Source organism: Callithrix jacchus, chromosome 1 (assembly GCF_049354715.1).
Source record: "Callithrix jacchus isolate 240 chromosome 1, calJac240_pri, whole genome shotgun sequence".
Taxonomy (NCBI): domain Eukaryota; kingdom Metazoa; phylum Chordata; class Mammalia; order Primates; family Cebidae; genus Callithrix; species Callithrix jacchus.
Window position 1 is genome coordinate 48,711,250 of NC_133502.1, and position 22,548 is coordinate 48,733,797.

General features: G+C 32.1%; 1 protein-coding gene across 8 annotated transcripts in view; it reads left to right on the forward strand.

Moving 5' to 3' along the window:
- PCDH9 (protocadherin 9) overlaps positions 1-22,548 on the forward strand; it is a 929,699-nt gene that overhangs the window by 320,338 nt on the left and 586,813 nt on the right. For 4 of the 8 annotated variants that reach the window (XM_078349390.1, XM_008985961.4, XM_035275604.3 and 1 more), the window contains one exon: positions 10,842-10,943. The exons of 2 other annotated variants lie outside the window; for them this stretch is intronic. In XM_078349390.1, coding sequence (XP_078205516.1) covers positions 10,842-10,943 — 102 coding nt within the window. Of the gene's footprint in view, positions 1-10,841; positions 10,944-22,548 lie in introns of those variants that run through there. 2 more of the 8 variants (XM_035275595.3, XM_035275610.3) reach the window with 1 other exon arrangement.

Here is a 22,548-nt window from a genome sequence, read left to right on the forward strand (position 1 = left end):
AGCTGCTGAGCTCAGTGTCAGGAGGATGAATCATATTTACACTGATTTCCTGTTTCTTTTTATGTTGAGTTTCCAATGAAGCTAGTTACCTTATGCTGCTGCTTTCTTCTATTTTGCTGCACACACATAAACACCCCACAAACTCCTACTCTTTATAAGCTGAATAAAGTTATGTATATATGTTTTACATAATCTATAGCTGTTTGGGTGATTGCAGAATATTCTGGATTGTAGGATTACTTTAAACAGCATCTTACCATAGTGATATAAGAACACCAACATAAATTAGTGTTCATGGTCTCAGTCTCTGTTTATCTTAGGTCTCCTGGTAATCAAATGATTAGAAGAAAATACTACAAACATGCTAATGAAAGGCATGCTTCAATAAATAATCATACTTTATAAATTGCTTTTCCTAAGTTTATTAGAATGTATATATTGCTTTTCCAAAATTATTTTCCTGAATTATTATTTTCATTTGTGGATTGCTATCATCAGTATCATTAATATTAAAATAAATGTTTTATAAAATGTTCTCTATATATTGTTTAATCATGTTTAAATATTGCCCCTCACTTCCATATCATAGAAAACTACTATGAACTTAAATAATAATCCTTACTTGAAATCAATGCATTTGTTTTAATATCGTTTTAAACAAAAATACATTGTTCTCCAACAAAGAGATATCATTCTGTATTCTTCTGAACACAGGAGAAGACACACACACACACACACACACACACACATTTTAGAATACCACTATCTATTGTTTTCAAATTTTATTCTTCTTTCACCACCATCTTTAATTTTCTAAAATGATATGTATGTTGCTGAATATATCTGTGGGACTTAGCGTTGATCAAAATGAACTTTTATATACTATCAACTCTTTGAAGACAAAATTATTTCTTGTTTGTATTTTTAACAAAGTTAAAAAGTATTTGAATGAATGAATGCATGTATGTGTCTATCTGAGAGATCTTCATAAAAGTTACATCATTTAATGTTCTTTTTGAGTAGAGAATCATATAGTATTTTCTCATGTTCTTCAGAAATGAAATGTGTTTCTTAGTTATGTTTCATATTTATTAATATACATTTTCAAAGTAGGTTTTTGTATCGTTTCTGTAATCTCTTTTGGTTTCTTTACATCCTCTTTTTGTCAGGAAAACAATTTTACAAGGATAAATCAGAAAAGTGTTAGTATTCCAGAGAGTCCTCTAAGTGTTACAGTCTGTGACCTGAGGATTAAAAGATAAACAGTAAAGTAGTTTTGCTGAAGTTATATTAGTTTGAAGCTTGGAGACAAAGGGAGTAATTCAAAAGACAGACTCTATTAACAGTGACTACATCTACAGACATTTCCTTATTTGCTAAAGTATATTCCTTCAGGGATTCCTTGCCCAGACCTACAAGAAGACACATTTTTAAGACCTTGAAAATAAGCATGTTTCTCACATACTTTGGTTTTGTTCTTTAAAATATATAGAACTTTCATTTTAAAAATAGATTTAAAAAAACACTCTGGCCTTTTAAACATTCACAGCTAGTTAGGTTTCAGGCTTGTTGAAGAGTTCCCATCCAACATCACTGTAATTAGTTTCTTTAATTTGGCCTGATTTATTCTAAACTATTCCAAAAGGTATTCAAAGCACGAATTCTTTTTCTGGAAAGAAAGTGGAGGTACAGCCAACAAACATCAGACCGTCAGACCTTTGATTGTGGTGTTTTTTCTCTTTGTAAACTATAAAACATATATGAAAATGAGAATTAAAAATCATAATTTAGTTTTAATAGAGTAACATGTATTTTCAAAGATATCAGTGAGATAGACAAATGTATATTATAACTAAAGTCATGGTAAAGCTTTATCTTTCATACATTTCCTTTAACAACTAATCATTTAGATCAACTAATCATTTATTTACAACATTTTATAAAAGTCTGACAAGCAAATTAAAATCTACTTAAGTTTTGAGGTAACAATATCTTACGTTTTCAGTTTGGATAAGCAGAAGAGATCCTTTGGTCTAAACTTATGGTAGAGAGAAGGTTACCATGGCAGTGTAACTAAGTCAGATGATGGTAGAGCTGAGGGTCAAGCCCAATACCCTACACATGGTCGGTGGCACATTTCCAGGGTATTCTGGAACATCCTTTTTACTCTGAATTAGTAATTAAAAAGTGAGATTTTTTTACTCATATTTAGATACTGTACAAGTTGCATAAATGAATTTAAAATCAAAGCATGAAACCCTCCACTTGCAAAAACACAATATGAAATAATGTATTCAGAGTGTGGGGTTTGTTTGTTTGCTTTTCGTGTACTATATAAAAATGAAAGCTTATACACTCCCTCTGTCTCTCTCCCCCCCTCATTATCTCTTGATATATACTCTTATAAATATAAATTCAAGCTTCAGGGTTGGTTTTACAAAGTTTTACGCAGCAAGGGAGGCATAGTAAACCAGTGAACTTTTTAAAGAATTTGCCTTGAAAACACAATATTCAAATAACTGACACAGCCTTGAATTTTAAACTCACTTTAAAGCACGCCAGATTTGAATCTCTGAATTTATTACCTGATTTCTTTGGCTGAAGGTTGACTTTCAGACAGTTTCTAAAAACTGGCATGGAGATAGCCAAGGCTAACATTATGTTAAAGGTTTATTTTGGTCAAATGGTTTTCATGATATAAAGAACCATAACCACGTTACTAGAAATTATATTCAATTTAGGCTTTTAAAACTCTTCTAACCATAGAAATTTCAAAAAGTAGTAATAATTCTTAGTGAGAAATATTTTACTCTAAATTCCAGGATGTATTTATGCTAGGTATTATATATATTAACTCAGTAATATATATGGTTTATTTACAGCACTTTTATAAATTTATAAGTAAATATTTGTATTATATAATGTATAATTTATTTAAATATTTTAAAATGAAATATTTTATAAAAATATAGTGCTTGATTTTTTTAAATAAATATTCCATGAATACAAGTGTATGCAATCACTTACATGAACAAGATAATCACCTACATAAAACATGTGTTCAGAAGCATGGACTGTGTGTTTGTGTATGTGTGTGCATGCTTATGATTGTAATTCACAAATGACCACCTTTGTATAGAAAGAAAATATTTTCTGGCTGGAGAGACCATTGCTGTACCTCTGGGTTCATCTCCATCTTAGGCTCATATATGTAGTTAATGGAACACGCTATAAACTAATATTGTTGTTTTCTAACAAGTTAGTTTCAGTATGTATTTGGCAATATTTCATAACTTGTTGAAAGTTTAAAAAAGGTGTTGACTGTGTATTCTGAAACACTAATTACCTAGAGAGAAAATGAAACACAACAGTGGAATCAGCAAAGGCAGTTGATTATTTTTCTGTCCCCAAAGTCTTTCAATTTAATCCAGAATTTGTTCCCCCTCAAATTGCTAGCAAACACTTTTAAAACAGGAACTCCCCCATTATATCTGAAATTTCATAAACGTTTAGTCAATCTACTTTTATCTATGTTGCAGAAATTTCCATTTTAGTTTTTTTCAAGGTGTAAATACAGTTAAATATAATCATATGGGGAAAATCCTAGGGATTTTATCACAGTTAATAATGAAATAAATGGAAATGAACTGCAAAACAATTGTCTTAAATATAATACTGATTAACCCTAGCACCCAAAAATGTCTGTTGTTGTATTTCTTGGAATATGTTTGAACGGAATTATTTAGCATTTCCTTTCAAGGGTCTGAGAAGTCCCAAAATCCTGCATTGCTTGCATCCACTTATTTAAAATACATAATTAAGTTGCAATGTGCAAAGCTGGCTAATAGAGATTTGCTCAAGCAATATATCCTGTAATTTAAAACCTTTCAATGCATTATTGCTCTTGTGAAATGGCTTTACAGCCAGGTAATAATACAAGGAGGGGACCAATGGAAAAATTGTCAAGTAGACCATTAGAGTTTAGAGTATACGTTCTAATGAAATTTTATTTCAATGCATGCTCATAGCAACTGGGTCAAAAGAGTTGCATAAAACTCTCATGTAACATCCATGAACCATTTAAAGAAAAAGTGACATATGTGCACAGAAGCAGCTATGATTGTGATACTCATAAAAGCGATTTGGTTTAGTTTCTCCTTGGTTAGTAATGACTTGAAATTGTATCCAGTTTATCTCTATTAAGTTAGAGTGCATAGAAGTATAGTAATTACCTTTGCAGGAATTTATAGTAAGATGTGGGAAAATATATAGTCTTATTCCTGTCTTTATTTATTCATTTAGCAGAACTGTGTTCACACCCCCATGCTCAGTACCCTAGCACCTCTGCCTTGAAAATTCTTTGGTACATTTAATGGTCAGTTCTGTTATTGCACATTTTGAGGGAATCTGCTGAATAAGTTTGACATAGAGTTCTATTGCTTAATTCTTGATTTGCCTTGCCAAAAATTCTGTAAGAATACTAAAAACTATTTTTGCCTTTCTATCCACTTTCATTAAAAAGTTTTCTGAGAAGAGGAGAATAAATTCAGCCTAGTGGAGCCTTCTCCAAAACTAAATGATTATTTATTTTTGGAATATAACTCTAATCTCTATCTCCTCTATTTTTGCATTTGTTAAAAGTTTCTTAAGAAAAGCCTTGAAAGTCACACATAGACAGAAACTCAATGGAACACAGATTCTCAGGAAATGGACAATGCACAGAGTTTCTAAAACTTTATAGTAACCAAGATATTTATGGCAAAAGATTGCTCTGAAATACCACTTATGCAATAAAATGCTGGGATAAAGCTATTTTTTGGTTACGGTCCATGGCACCTACATATTTTATTAAATTGTTAGAATTGTTTGAAAAATGTCAGCCAGCCTATGATAGAGACCATTAAATCTTGGAATAGCATATAAAAGGATAATTTCTAAACAAAGGAAAAAAACGTGTTTTATCTGGTACTACAGCTTAACCCACTTACTGAATTACTTCAGACTTTAACATCTTTAGCTTTTTTTTTCCCCAATCTTCATTTTACTTAGATCTGTTAAGATTTTTTAATACATACAACATCCTTATATCTTAGCTGTTTTGGAACACACTGGTTCCTTTTATTGTACCATAAGGTAGTGAACTGAGGTAAACATACAAACACTTTACAAGTGACCCACTTGCAACAACTAACTGCACAATAAGAAATATGACTTATCTATTAATTTCACTTGATCACTTACAACTATAATTGAAGGAAGCCAACTGGTCTATTTAATGGCCTGTGCCAGAAGGCTATATAAAATCAGCTTTTGTTTTCTCATAAATCCCACATGCAACAGTGAGCTTCTCACTGTTCATTGAGCAGTAGTCACTACTTCCATCTGGCTAGTCTCTCTGCAAACCTGGTTAAAAAATGAAATGGCTTGTTGGAACAATGGGGAAAGGAAGTGCTTTTGAGCGAGAAGAGAGGACATTTCCAGCCTTTGAGACATCAAGAAGGAGGAACAGTGGGTATCTCTAGTTGGAAAGATCTGGAACAGGAGTTGTGAGAAGGATAGAAGAGGATTTACATAGAGGAATTGATGAGGGTTATCTGTAGGGTCAAGAGAGTATTGAAGGGTTGTCAGTCATCTTGCAGTGAGGCTGAAGGAGGTCTGCTGCCCTAGAAGAACTGGAAAGGTGAACTTTGCAAAATTCAGTGGATAGGAACATGTGTCAGAGTCCCAAAGTTGAACATGAGCTTATTTGTTTAGCTATGCAGTGCATAAATTCAAGTTTACCTACTTAGTTAATATATTACTGTGACAAAGTTACTCCTTGTCATGAACTGCCGAGGGTTAAACTGGAGGAAAAAAGCATGATAACTAAGCCAAATGCCTTGTTTAATGTTTCTAATATGGGTACTTTCAATCTATAGTACCTATGTACCTTTTTTTTGTGATACCATTTTGCATACAAATTGTAGGTCTTGAGACTGTTAATTTTGGAATAAATTTGTCTATTGGGAACAAAATAAAGGGTAAAAATAAATAATCATTCCTAGAATTAAAAGCCAAAACCAACTAGGTAAATACAAATCATTGTGCATTGTTTGACAGCAATACAAACAGTTAAATGATTCCAGAGAGAGGACATGAGAAGAAAGAAAGCCATGAGTGTATAGTGTCTTTGAAGGCCAGTACATAAATGAAACAAGAAGAGGTACTGATCGGTTGTATTATATTAGATAAGAACTGAGAATTTCCATTTGAATCAGTTTGTGAAAAACATAGGTGATTGTAGTAGGGCAATTTCAGCGGAATGGATGTGCTCAAAACCCAATACATGTGGATCTCTAAAGAAATGGATAGAGAGATGTCGCAGACATCAAGTTTAGACAATTATTTAAAGTAGATTCTTTTCTGCAAACATGAATTTCTTTGGAATTATTAAACAAATGTTCTGTTTTAGAATTCTTTATGAAAAGAATCCTTTGTTTATTAAAATGGGAAGGAATAACATTCTCAGTGGGAGTTTCAAAATAAATGGTGTTGTTATTTAATGAAACCTATAGCACAAAAGTACAAGATACTGCATCTATAATGACTGCAAAACTTTTATGAAAGTGCTATTGATTTTTAGTAAACAACATGATTTTGTAAGAAGGTAGGAGTAGTAATAGAATAATATTACACATTGCTGCATTACAGTTGGGTGGAGAATATAAATCACCCCCTTTTTAGCAAAGGAAACAGCTGTGTTTTTCATAAAAAAAGATCTTTCATAAAACTTTTGTTGTTTTTGCTACTGTTGATTATTTTTTTTCTTTTTATGGCTAGAAGTGCTTTTTTGAACATTCGTATCAAAAATAACAGTAAAAATACCTGATTATGTGAAAACTCTGAGCAGGTATTTCTATACGCAGTGAATGATAATTTTCCCAGGAACTACAATGGATGTTTGGAGAGGCAAGATTTATTCACATATTAAAATATAGACTTACAATCATACCTGATGGAAAATAACAAACTGGTTTTAAAGTGTAAAACAAACGTACTTTCAGTGATGTTCATTTACTATGATTGTTGTTATTGAGCTCTAGACCTCTCAAGTTTGATTTGTACCCTGATATAAATCTGATTTAGCAAATTTATCTTACCCATAATTCAATATACAGTCTTTCATATTAAATTTGGCAAACAGTAAAATTCTTTGGTGGGGTGGGATGAATCTTGAACTTCTTTTTTTTTTTTTTTTTTTTGAGAGAGTCTCTTTTTGTTGCCCAGTCTGGAGTGCAATAGTAACACTCTTGACTTAACCGCAACTTCCGCCTCCCAAGTTCAAGAGATTCTCATGCCTCAGCCTCCCAAGTAACTGGGATTGCAGGTGTGCACTACCACACCCAGCTAATTTTTATATTTTTAGCAGATGGGGTTTTGCCATGTTGGCCAGGCTGGTCTTCATCTCTTGACCTCAGGTGATCCACTAGCCTTGGCCTCCCAAAGTGCTGGAATTACAGGTGTGAGCCACTGTGCCAAGCCAAGACTTTTAAAATAAATATTTTTTTAGAAAATGCTACAACTCTCTTGGAAGCAGAAATTTGTTAGGAAGGATTCATAGTGATTAAATTTTTTCCCGTAAGAATTTTTTTTCTTAAAGATTTCGCTATTTATAATTGTTAATCTCAAAATATTGTTTACAGTGCTACTTTTTTCTTTTATTTTGCTCTGAGTCATATATTTGTAATTTGCAGAGGAAATTTACATCACAAGGCTCAATTTGTAAAAGTAATAAAATAACAGTAAGTTAAAATTTTTTCTTTGATGCCACTCACTGTTCCAAAAACAGGAGCTGCTCCAGAATTACACACAGGAGAGACTTAGGGTGAAATCTTTTAGGGATGGACTTAACTGGGCATCACAATAATATTGCAAATGTACTTACTTTGTTATGTTGCATATTTCCTTGGAAAAGTTGGAAGGAAAGGAATGGCCTTTAAAGCTCACTCTTAGCACTGCCGCTATTTACAAAGCACCTGTCCACTGGGTGGTTGGCCCTTACATTAAGTCCAATTCTATAACTTTACATTACTGGTTGTACTATTGAAATTAATGCACTGATAGCTTCTATTTCTTCTGAAATAAATCCTCACATTCTTCATGTTTGAACTGTCAAATTACTCATGGCTCATGAGAATTCATGTCTCCTTGCCTTTGCATATGCAGTTTCTTCTGTCTCAAATGTATGCTACCATGATTCCCTCATCAGTCCATCTCTGGAGACTTTCTATTCATGTATCAAACCTGGGAGTCTATTTATGTCTTCTCTGTCCTTTAGCAGTCTACATACATTTTCAGGTGGCATGTTCACACATCATGGTGGTTATTTGTTTTTATGTATTGTTTCAGGGCTAGAGTGAGAGTATTACAGATATTAAATGCCATATCTTGATAATCCAGTACAATCCTGACACATAACATGCACTCAGTAAATGTCTGATTATCAAAAAAAAGAAGAGAATAAGTGAATGAATGAGTAATAGATGAACCCATTAAGGGAGATATGGCACAGTAGAAATTGCCCAAAATAGAGTGAACACTGGTTCTGCTTTTACAGGGCGAATCCTTGAGCAAATGGTACTGAACATATATGAACCGATCTGTTGAAGGATTGATTATATTTTATTCCATGAAGGTTCCTTGTAGATAATACATAAGTTCTTATATTTAAAGCATAAAGTATTTACAAATATAGGATTTTTTTCAGGTTAAGACACATTTATAATATATGGGGGAGAAAAACTCAATATATGATGGGTTACAATTTAAAAAGAAAGAAATAATTCTATGGAGGAAGATATCAGATTGAAATAGGAATGAGGCCAAAATTTACTGTAGTTTCCTGAAGGCTAGACAAGAAAGTTTTAGCCTTAACCCAAGGATTCTAAACTCTGGCTGCATATTAGAATTTCCTGAGTATTTAAAAAATATTTGTGTCTGTGCTTCAATTTAACTGATGTGAGGTGGGGCTCAGTCATTGACATTTTAGAAAGCTCCCTGGGTGATTCTAATATGCAGTCAGGGTGAGACTCACTGCTGGGCCAGAGAAAATTAGGAAATGTTTCTTAGGAGAAAAACTGTTTAATACGTGAAATCTTTTAAAGCGATTAATCAGCATGAATAACTATGTGGAGAGGCCAGGGATAGGAATTGAATGATTAAAATGTCTACAGACATCACAGATGAAAATAACTGTGTTAAGGTCTATGCTCTTTTTGTTTTTGTTTTTGTTTTTGAATGCCAAAATGCTGCTGTGGAGAGGAAAGGCCTTTGTAGTTAACAGTGAAACTTAGGAACGTTCAAATAATTTACATTCCTAGGATTTTACAAATTACACATAAAAGTTACTTAGGTTGCAAATACAGGTTACACTGGCAATCACCATTTGTTGAATGATCCATGAAGTGAATGACCCTAGAGGAGTGAAGCTTTAAGTGGGGTTAAAATTAAATTTTAGAGAGAGCAGATGTAAAATAATTTTTTCATGCAAAAAGGCTTATAGTAATGGGTATATGGATTTAAAATCATGTCTTCTTAGCTGCCACATAGCTATTCATTTTGAACAAATAAAAATAAATGAGATAATTGATATCTTCAAAATGTAATGCCAGCAGTTTAACATATACTTAAATATATAAAATGGTGGTTTTGAAAAGAAAATAGAGTGGACACAATATATTAAAACTCTAAAACACATTTGCTTTTAAAAATGTCTAACAGTAATTTTCTAACAGATTTTTCTTTGAGATAATGAAAGTAACATTTTATTGATGAATAGGAAGCATGGCATACTAGTTTTGAAAAGAATATTCTCTTTGCTCCCAATGTCATGAAATCAATGCATATATTATAGTTTTGTTTAAGAGGAAAGAGTATATATCAATGATGAACCTTTACTGGAGACACAACAGTATCTTTTTATCAAAGTAGAAACCTTAAAACCTACAAAGTTATGTTTAATAAATGGCCAAGCAGCAATACTTACAAATATTCCTTGCTTTGAATCTAAGATTTAGAAAAGAAGTAATAAAACAGGAAGTGGAAAATGTCTTATTTTCACATGAAAAACTTGTGTGAGGAACATGGAAAACTGTCATTTTAATATTTTCAGAAAAAAAGGCCAAGCCATAATGTAGTATCTTAAGTTCTGTAATTCATATCAATTTCCAGGTAAATTATTTTGGCTAGCTTTTTTTTAAAAAAAAAAATTTCTATTTAGTATAGAAATAATTCAACTAGTATTTTCAGACACTAAACTTCTGTTTTTTCAGTTTTATCTATTTCAAATGTATCACTTATACAGGCAGTTCATTAGTAAATAAGGATATGGGGAATGGTTCCAGAAAGGCTAGGCAACAGCATAACTTTGTGGGGGAAGGAATTGTGCTTCAGTCTCTTCTTCCGTAAGTGGAGATAATTAGTATCTATGTCACAGGTTAGTATGCGTATAATAAATATCAAACACTAAAATAATATCTCACCTAAATATCACCATATGAGTTTTAGCTACTGAAATCATAAATGTAAATAAATAAATATTGCCTAAAAAAAAGGTAAAAGTAAAATTACTAAATCTTATACTTCCTTAGTTTTAGTAAAAACATTTCAACAATTGGTTTATCCTGGGACAATTAAAAAAACTTTGTGATAAAGACTCAATCTTAATGCATGTATTTCTTGGTATAGACCCTTGTTAGCTCAAATGGTATTCCTTTATTAGGCTCATAGCAAACAGCCATGTCTCTCAATGGACACTCTAAATGTGGAGTAGTTTGTCACAATTATTTGGTAATCTCTTTCAGTGTAACTCACACAGCAAAAGTGACAATATTCCTGTCACTCCTCAGAAATGTCCCAGCTCCGCGGGTTTCCACATTCAGGAGAATGAAGAAAGCCATTACGAGGTATGCCATATATCTATAGAGACCATGTTAGTACTAAGCAATTTTCATTTTCCTCATGATTTTAAATGCTCTATCTTAACTAATATTATAATTTTCTTTGCCCACCTCTTCTGTGGTCACATTTTTATACTAATGCTTTTGAAAATAATTTTAAGTAAATAGTGTTAGAACAAAATTCCAGCAATGTGTATTTTTTTTCTGTTGGGTAATGGTCCAACTCTTAAACATAATATTTGTAACATTGAATAAAAAGTGTTGATTTTTACCTATTTTTAAAGAAAGTAATGAGCAACTTTCTTTTAAAGCGAGATATTCTGGATTTATTTGTGTTTATTAATTGAACTAAAAGAAAGGCACATCTATTTTGAAAGATTGATTTGATTCATCTCTCATAATCAAAAAAAAAAAGACATTGCTGCTGAATATGCACCAGTTAAATTTCAATTTTAATGAAGCATTTTCTTTTTTATTACTTTTTATCAGTTTGATCTTTTATTTCCCGGTATATTTGAACTTAAAGCCATTACTTTCTTTTTTTAAAAAAAAGTTAGTTCATCCACATTAAAAGATAGAAGATCCATAGTTGTGTTCTTCTTTTTTTTTTATGTTGGAAAAGCTATTCTAGTGTCAATTATTTCACTATGACTGAGTATAGAAATCCATTATCTTTCGTGTAATATTTTAAAGTAATGGTAAAAAACACATAACATGGAATTTACTATCTGAGCCATTTTTAAGTGTAGAGTTCAGTCGTGTTAAGTATGTTTACATTGTTGTGAAATGGAAGACTTCCATTTTTAAAGAATTATGTTTAATTGTTAACTATTATTAAAACATACATATGGTTTCACCTATATTTTACAGATGTAACATGTAGATTGTAGAGAGGTAACGTATGCGTATGTGTATGTGTGTGTGCCTGTGTGTGTATTCTGTTTTCTTACAGAGCATAGGTCCCCTTCATTCCCTTAAAACCTCTTAATCATATTAGTAAAAACATTTTTGCCATAATTATTGCTTTTGCCATCTAAAGGAATCTATCACTTTCAAAAATCCCACTGGTAACATACATTCAAGAAACTACTTTGATTAACAGAAACTTAATCTAGAAAGGAACTTCTTTTGGATAAGCTGTTAGTTGAGGTTGAAAGAGGATTGAGTAATATTTTGGACAGCTCTATTCCCTAATTCTCCTTCACATATTTTTATTCTATTTCTTTTTCTTTGTGTGGTTTACTTAGAAACATATTTCTAAACTTCAGCATATATACTTTTTTATATTTTTCTTTTTCTTTCTTTTTTTTATCCGAAGTCTAAATCACTTGAACATTGAGAGAAGAACCATGGCTCTTTAATCCTTTAATATTTTGTCTTCACTATGTATGTTTCAACCATCTAAGATAATAAAATTTTTCCCATTAGTCACCAACAATAACACAATAGTTCTAATTAGATGGCAGAGAAAAAGATTTTTTTCATAAGTAAAGGTTAATATAAATAATACAAAACCCTACCCAGGATGTTGTGGAAGTTATTAAGATCCAAGTGGATTTCAGATTTGTAAGAATTATATTTATTTTTATAACATTTTATGTTTGTGTTTATTGACTTAACTGTACTCCTCAGAAACCATATTCCTCAGAAAATCCCTGTGATTACCAAAGGTGGTGAGATGGTGAGATGGTTTACTGAAGGTTTCTTTACTTTTTGTAGAGAATTTAAATGAGACATAATTCAAATAATATTCTATAAATCATATTTTTTTCTCCCTTAGATATTTTATAAGGTCCAAAGCATAAGAACATAGCTTGTACAGGATTTGAGTAGCGGTCTAGGGAATTTGAAGAAAAAAAATGACATTTAAAGTTATGGTGTTTATTTATATTATTAGTCCATTTATCAAAGAACTTGAAAGTGTATCTACTATGGTTTATTTATACACAAAGAAGACAAAAATACTTTTACAAATCTTTCATCCCACAGATTCTCATTTAACCATCAGGCTCCAGGCCCATTTTGTCTAAATGGTTTTGAACTAGGTCATCTGTAAGGCCGTATCCATCCCTAATGATCTGTGATACTAAATAATGATGATGATAATGACAACTTATACCTTTTCCCAGCATAGTTATCTACAGTTAAATATCTTTCTATGTTAAATAGTACCTCGTACACTGTCCTAGAGACTGTTTCAAGAAGTTTATATGTATGTTCATTCACATTTTGACCTTAGTTAATTTAAACTGTTTTTGATCATAATACATTTAATTTCTATAATATGCATTATTAAATTAAATTCAGAGAGAGAATATCTGAAATTTCTTATGAAATAAAGTTGAAGAAAAGAGATAGGTGATGCTATCTTCATACTTTTTTAAAGTATTCTAAGAGACAAGGTTTCTGTATAAATGCTTAGGATCTGTAGACCAATAATAAAATGGGTAGTTTTAGTAATCACTTTTTTAAAGGTTATCAATCTAGTGTTAATTTTTCTTGAAAATAAACAATGAAAATTGATTATAACCTACAAAGTTTTCATCTTCCATGCTATTTTTCATTATATTGAATTATATACTGAGCCTGGTAAGTGCAGGTATTTTCTGAATTCTTATTTTTTCACAATTTATATTTCCTCTCCCTTTTAATCACCGTAATATAATAAAAAGAAAGATGTTTGTTCTGTTTAGCACAGAAAGATATTTAACTATAGAAAATTATACTGTTAAATAGAGTCATATTCAGTGTCAATGAATGCTGACTAATCTGGTTGAAAATATTGAATTTGTATTATGGCATTAGATACATAATAAAACCGGGACTGATGTGACTAGCAAGGTTTTAATAATTATTAGCTTATTATTAACCTATCACTCTTAACTTAGATATAAGAAGGACCACTTACTTGTAGAGAAATGTTATATCAGCTATTGTGAAAAATTTGTGCCAGACACTATTCTAAGCATATCATACACATTATAGTAATTCTTCTAATCTACCATTAGAGTATAAACATGCTCTATTTGATGAACCACTAAAGAAATATGCTGCCAATTTAACTCTGACAAATGCTTATTTTTAATTTCTTTAATATTTGTCCTGTTTTAATATATATATGAGAAATTTTATATTAGAATTGTTGAAATACAGCTTATTTAATTCTGACAGCAATCCCATTAAGTGGGTATGATTATTATTCTACAGATAGAAAAAAGGAGACACTGAGAGGTTATGTAATTTTCTCAAATGCACACAGACAGGAATGAGTGGGCTGGAAGATATCCCCAGCCACATGGCTTCAGAAACTGCAAAGGTAACTATGCCATGGTATTATCTAAGTAAAAACAAACAAAAAACCTCACAGGCTCTTTGATTGTCAGTGACCTATGAGATTACTTATGCAAATTACTGAAACATAACTTGAAGACAAGAATGACTGAGTAGCTTGCCCTACCTCTCAGAGCTAGCTAATGATAGCACTAGAATTAGATCCTAGAATTACTGATCCCAGAGTAATCTACTCACTTTACCTTCAAGCACAAAGTTTTCAAACAAATGTTAAATAAAATAGTTTATACTTGAAGTTCTTTCTTAAACTAGGTTTTTAAAAATGGTGTGGAATGACACAGTTTGTGTCATGTTTGTTTTTTCTTCCTGACATGCCTTTTGTCATTGGATACTCAGAGCATTGCAATGGTTAAAATCGAAGCACTGGAATGAAAGAGGTTCACATTGTTTTTATGCCGTAAACGCATATCGCCTTTAATAAGCATCTTTGATCCATATTTCATTGTCATTTCCTTTCTATTATATTTCATTTCCTTTTCACATGAAACAGTATATAAGCAAACAGAGCTTTCAGTGTCTATATTCTGCAATCTGTAGGAAAATGTCTCATAGTTATTGGAATTCACACAAGACTGCATCTCAGTATGAGTAGCTGTTCCCTGTCACTGTTTTTGATGCTTGAGCTAAAGAATTTTCACAAAATGGTTTAGTGTTCAGTGTATGAATTTTTGAGATAAGACTTCTCCCTTATAGGGATGAAATCCGAAAATCAATGTCAGATGGAAATCTTAGCTCTAAGAGGTAGGGAGATTGGTGAAAGGTTTTAAAATAAGTGCGAATTTTAGCCTCTAGAGTTTGGAAATGCAGGTATCATGAGTATTAAATTCATGGGTGCAGATCGTTGATTAAGATATCCCAGGATGGGCCACTGCTATAAATCTCCACAGAGAAACTGAGAAAACTATTTTGTTAAGGAAAATATTTTTGACCTTTTATGTAAATTCATAACACAGGTTTTGCTGGGTTCATTAAATGCATAAAAGTTAAATTACCATTGGTTTCATGAAATTGCCGATTGTGTCATGTGATAGAAATATTTAATAGCATTAAAATATGTCAAATAGTGAGTAAGAGGAGTGTGTGGGGGGAGAACTACAATGTATTAAACTATTATCATGTGCCTTGTGTTTCACATTTGCTACCTTATTCCAGACAATTATCTTTGAGGTAAGTCTAATTTTCTTCCCCAATAAGATAAAGTTGTAAGTGCCTAGGTGATCTTGAGCCTAGATCACCAACCAAGGACACACTGATAGCTAGAGGACAGTGGGGCTCAGAATGTTACACAGCCTAGAACTCTGTTGTTGAAATAATAACAAATGGAGCAGAAGCAAAATGGTAACATTATATGCTACTTTTAAATAATGAAAAAGGGAAAGATATAAAGCCAAACACTTTTGCTTTTGTCTTACTTAGTCTTTTCTTTTTAAAATACGTTTATGCACTAAATCCGATTTAGTGTTTGAGTGTACAAATATTATACATTATTACAATATTCATTATAAGACACACCTATATTTTCCTGTTATTGCTATATTATGTCTATCATACCACATACCTGTATTTTCCTGTTCTTTGTGATTAGGTGGTCATATTACCCAACACATTCACATAATTATGTACAAGCACACAAATAAACGCATTCAGTCCTTAGAAGAGGTGTTGCCATTGATATCAGCTTTCAAATTAAGATAATTAGGTAAATCTTTTAGCAATAATTCTCTGAAGTTTTTTATGTTATATTTTAGAGTAATAAAATTATTTACAATTAACAGATATTTACTAATAACACTACAGTAGTTTACAAGCAAGTTTTTTATTTTCTTTCTTCATATCAACAGCTTTTTGAAAAATCACAAGGGTATTAAAGATTCATACACATTATATACATACTTATATACATGAGTACATATCTGGGAATAACCTCTAACATATTAAAATATTTAAATTTTCAGTATTATACAGCATTGGTCTCCAAAATACAATAAATTAAGAAATATGATAAGCAATATTTTACATCTTAGTCACTGTGAAACATTGCATATGTAAGAACCGTTAGAGAAAGCATGTTGTATGTCAGTCTAGCTTACTAATTAGATAAAGAAGTTTTTCACCTTTTTACTATGAAATGTCCAAAACTGTTAAGTCAGAAAAATAACAAATAAAATACATCATGGAGTGGAGAATTGTTAGAGTTAAGTCTTGACATGTGCAACTGGGAATAGTCAAAGATCTTATGCTATTTTAGGTAAGATTGACCTTGAAAATAATTTGTAATAAATCACAGGACAACTTCTGGCTACGATTCCAAACAGCATTTGGGAATCTTTGCACTTAATAGAGATTATGTGAAATTTGTGTTATAGAGAGATACATTTTCAAAAAATTCATTAAAATATTTGACAGGTTTCTATTACTTGTTAAGCAAGCATATGTAAATTTGAAACCAGTTACGAATAATTTAAAGAACTTACTCTATACTACAGAAATACTGCAGAATCTCATGTCTAATGGCTATGTATAATACAATTGTTCAGAAACATGAATGTTGGTTTATTTCACACTGTTAAATTTATGCTTGAAAATTTTGTGCTAATTTCAAGAGGGATGTAGGCAAATAGAAGTGGCATATTTGGTCAACCCTGTACTACATATCTCTGCTTTCTGATGTGAATTGATTTAATTTTTTTAAATGGGGCCATAAGTATATTCCTTAAGTCCAGTAAATATGGATAGGGTGCTAGCCATCCCTTCCTCTGTTTTTTTTGCTCACAAACACAAAATTGAGACTTCTTTGGAGGGGAAACAAATTATCCAACTTCTTTTTCTATAATTATGCTGAACCCAATCTATCAGTCTATATGTTAATCTGTCTCCCCTTTCTTCCCTCTCTCCCTCCCTTCCTTTCTTCCTTCCATAAATATTTATCTAGCAAGTATACCAGAGGCAATGTTATGTGTGCCAAATCCATCATTTGTGTATACAAACATTGTTCTTTGTGTTACAGATATCACAGTCCAAGGGAGTATACTCATATGAATATGTTACCATAAAGTGTAAGCAGTGCTAAAATAAGAGATGCTCAGGATGCAAGAACAACACATCATAGGAGCAATTAAACGTAGCGCAGGAGAAGTATATTGTTAAAATAAGACTTGAAGGAGTTTACAAAGTGAATGTTCAGGAGTGACATGGTGGTGTGTATTGGTAGAAAAATGAGAATTTTCCTTAAATATACAGCCTGTGTGAAGGCCAAGTGTCAGGAGAGGACATCCAAGTTTTAAGAAAAGTTCCACTGGTTGTGTCCTCAATGCAGACCTCTTTCCTGGCTCCCATCTAAGACCGGGTTCAAAATGCAAACCTACAGTGTCTATTAAACTTTATATTCTTAGTATAGTATCTAAACACACTTTTAGTTATTAAGATCAATGACTATATAATGCTTTTCAATGTGCACTAAACAGAGTCAGCTTTAAAACTTTTAAACACTTATTTGTAAATGTAGATATGCATATTTACAGATACATTCCTACAAATAGATTTTGAAAGAAATTATTATACTTAACAATGTTATAATCATGTAAATCCGGCATATGGTTGTATGTATATAAATGCTAATATCCAATTTTTTATGCAATAGCCTCTTGTTATTTTTAAAATTATACTTTAAATTCTTAGATACATGTGCAGAACGTGCAGGTTTGTTATTATTAGTATTTTTGTAAGTCACCTATTACTAAAGACAACATACATTTGTGGTGTTTTCCCGAGGCTAAATAAATGTACTTGAGCAATGTGAGTGGCCTTATGAATTGCTTCATTGTAAATTCATGGAGACATTTTTAGTTGAATTCCCTGTGTATAAATGTTATCAAATTTTTCACCAGTTCAGTATTTTTTTCAATTACTTAACACTGTGTAAAGATTGGTCATCACCTTCTTTAACTTTTTATTAAACACATTCTGCCAATTCTTTCTTCACCACAAAACAAGTGGGCTTGGTTTTGTTCACAAGAAGAGCCGCATTTGACAGATTTGCTGATGGTGTCAGCTTTGGTCGCAGGCTTGATGGACAGCACCAAACCTTGCTGTGGCCCAACTCCTGCTAATTAGTTGTTTGAAGCCACTCTGTGTGCCACAGGCATAGACTTATCAGCCAGAGACATCTTTACCATTCAGCATGACAGCTGTGATGCAGCTGTTCCTGGAGAGAGTGGAGCACAAAGAGAGGGGGGATGAGCCTTTCAGATAAATGACAACCATAGTATCTTTCACTGAAGGATCCTGAAGATAACAAAACAACTAAAATGTAGAGTACAAAAAAGGTGTAAATCAATATCTGTTAGATGATCGTCGAACCCACACATGAAATGAGAATAAATAATATCAGACTGTGCGAGTGAGAGGAAAATATAAGAACCTTACAAGTTCTTTTAAAATCCATTGAAGTCGCACATTCTTCTAATTAATGCTGCTCAAGCATTTGCTTATGAAATTAATGTAGATGTGTATAGTTTTCAGCAGTTTCTGCACATGCGCATAGATACTAATGTTGAACCTGGCCAGAAAGCCTTGTATTTGAACAATTGTAGAGAACATGGTCATAAGTAATATATTAAGATGATGCTAAATATCTCAGGATATTGGAGATACTCTGAGAGGAATGAAAGTTATCCCCACATATGTGAGAAGGGTGTAGACATGGAAAAGCTAAAAATATAAAGTTACCATTCCTTCGTTTTGTTTTGTTTATTCGAGATGGAGTCTTGCTCTGTAGCCAGGCTTCAGTGCAGTGGCATTATCTTGGCTCACTGCAAACTCTGCCTCCCTGGTTCAAGCAATTCTCCTCCTGCCTCAGCCTCCTAAGTAGCCGAGATTACAGGTGCCTGCCACCATGCCCAGCTAATTTTTGTATTTTTAGTAGAGACAGGGTTTCACTGTGTTAGCCAGGATGGTCTCCAACTCCTGACCTCAGGTGATCCGCCCACCTTGAAGGCTTCTTAAAGTGCTAGAATTACAGGCTTGAGCTACCACTCTCAGACAGTTACTACTCCTTTTTAGAAAAGTATGCTTATATTGAAATGATAATGAATAAAATTCTTTTTCAGTCATTGATGATTGAAAACTGTGAGATTCCTTTTTAACTAGTATCCACATAAACTGGAAATCTAATGGAAAGTACCTATTATGATTAGAAGTACACACTGACAAAGAAAATTAAATAAATCTTTTCACATAAACATTTCATATTATAAAATACCTATTCTAATTACAAAATTCCAACTATGAATAATCTTTTAATATAAGATATCTAATATTGGCTTGGCACAGTGGCTTATGTCTGTAATCCCAGCACTTTGGTAGGCAAAGGCGGGCAGATCACTAGAGGTCAGGAGTTTGAGACCAGCCTGGCCAACATGGTGAAACCCCATCTCTACTAAAAATAGAAATATTTGCCAGCCATGGTGGTGCATACTTGAAATCCCAGCTACTTGGGAGGCTGAGGCATGAGAATTGTTTGAACCCAGGGGCAGAAGTTTCAGAGAGCTGAGATTGTGCCACTGCACTCCAGCCTGGGCAACAGGTGAGATCCTGCCTCAAAACAACCACAACAACAAAACCTTAATATTTTATAAGACAGTTTTAATTGTATGTATATATTAGAGGTTTTACAAATCCTAATAGTGAGTGATATTTTAAACTTAAAATAGACTTTTGCAATGGATATTTATTAGTTTATAAAATATAAGTAATATTATACTCTATAGTCACATGTAATAATTACATCAGAGGTGCTGAGATATTGTTTGGTGTCTCACCAAATTCTGGGAGAAATGGATGTCCAGTTATAGCCAGTCGTATTACTGGCTCTGTAGAATCTAAAAGTCTGTATATAGCAGAAGAATGTTGTATCCGTTTAAATTGCCTGATACACTTATTTATGTCCATAAAATAAAAACAAATGCAGATAATATAAGCTATATAAACTCAGCATTGATTTGATTTTTAGCTTACACCTCAATTTTATATAATTTTGAGTTAAAAATGTTAAAAGCTTATTTACAAATAAATGAAGCATAATATAATCACTAATTGTTCATATCAGAGTGATTATATGAATTTAACTTTTTTCTTCAGATAGTATTTATGTCAGAATGTAGGTGTGTGGTACATATATTAAATACAGATTAAATCTTTAAAAAGAGAATAAAGTAAGCAATTAGCTTCTCTTTAAATGTCATTTATTTCTTTAATTTTAGAATTAGAATAAACCTATATCATTTGAAGTCTACAGAATCTTATGCATGAGAGAGAGAGACATTCTGGGGCCAAAACCACCAGGAGATCCATATTCAGCATGGCAGAGATGGAGTTTGAAACTGAATTTTAGAATTAAAAAAATTTATGAAATAACAAATGGGTTTTATGAGGGAATTGAACAGAAGGACTGAAGGCAGAGTTTAAATGATGGTCATACAGAAAAATTAGTGTCTTGCAACCTGAGGATGAGGCCAATTTTTAATGGAATTGAAGAGAGTAGAATAGAATAGATTGTATAGAATAGTATAAATAGGATAGAACGGAATAGGCATGAGGAAACAAAGAAAAAGAATGAAAAATCAGAAGAGAACAAAAAATTTTAGATTATATTTGAATGTATGTTATAGAGCATAGTTGAGCATTTATTTCACTTAAACATTTATTTTAGGTGTATATGTTATTGTGTGCACATATGTTTTTACTGCATCTCAACATGGGTTGATTATTGTAAGTCAAGGTCCATAGTTTGAAGACCACTGACAAAAAAATAGCTCATACTTATGTATCACTTATTATTTATCACATATTTATTTAAAACACTTTGATTGTATTAATTAAACTAAAAGTAAAATCTCCTGTGGCTTCTTGTTTACAATTGAATAAATGAAGTCTTCAAGAGATTACCTGTGTGGTCACTTAGCAGATAAAGGGCTGTGCAGGATTAAACCCCAGATATGCTGTGCTCTTCGCCAGTAATCTAAGGCTTCTGACAAAAATGGCAGCAGACCCAGGATTGGAGACCAGCCCTCTGACTCACAGTGTAATACAGTACTGTTTTACTTCCTCAGCTACCTCTTCTGTGAGATGAAATCCCATCCTAAATCAGAATTTATTGACATATGTTACATGAATTACTTATTTAGACTAATGAAGTTGAAAAGTTTCATCCTCAATGCATTAACCTGGTGACTCACAATCAGATTTACATAAGCATATATTTAACAAACTTAAAGTAAATTAATCTATTTACATTTAACCCACTCAGTTGTAAAATTATTTGATTATAAATGATATTCAAAGAGCACCTATTCCATATCACTTATTTTGGAGGATGCTGGTCTTGGTCATGAATGATCCTATATGATTAAACAGATTTTCTAATATTATAATCAAAACTCTTAAAATGTAAGTACAGTAAGTCCTCCATTTTTAAACAACATGCAAATCAGAAATTAAAAAAACATGAATATACAATATCAAAGATGTGCTTGTATATATGTGTACATATTATCTGCACACTTGTTATGAAAGAGGTAAAGGCATTTTTTAAAGTCCCTGCTTCGGGAGGGGCACATCACACATGATGGGGGCATGGGGGCAGGGGAGCTAGGGGAGGAAGAGCAGGGGGTAGGGGGATTGGGGAGGGATAGCATTAGGAGAAATACCTACTGTAGATGACAGGTGATGAATGCAGTAAACCACCACCATGCACATGTATACCTATGTAACAAATCTGCATGATCTGCACACATACCCCAGAACATAAAGTATAATAAATTTAAAAAAAAAGTCCCTTCTTTACCTTGTATTTTAGATATAATCTTCAATAATATATGCCTAGCATATTATTTTCAGATGAATATTCATTCAAGTAGCAGAAGCTCAAAGACTTTCTTACACAGTCTAAATCCTTCCTGGTTTTGGTATTGTTTCCTTTTATTAAATGTCTTTTTTTTTTTAAGAGACTTGCATGTCTTATTACAAGTATAATATCTTAATGTTTTCCATTTATGCCAATATTTTAAAAATAGTATGATTGTAATTTTTCTAGTTGCTAAACACTTTACGAAGTAGTAAAGCCCAAATGCAGTGATATGTTGAAATGATTACAAATACTTGTCTATAGTGAAGAATGACACACATGTAGCTACATTTTGGATGACAGGTGACTCCAACTTCATTGTTAGATAATAAACAAAAGCTTGAATTTTACATAAAA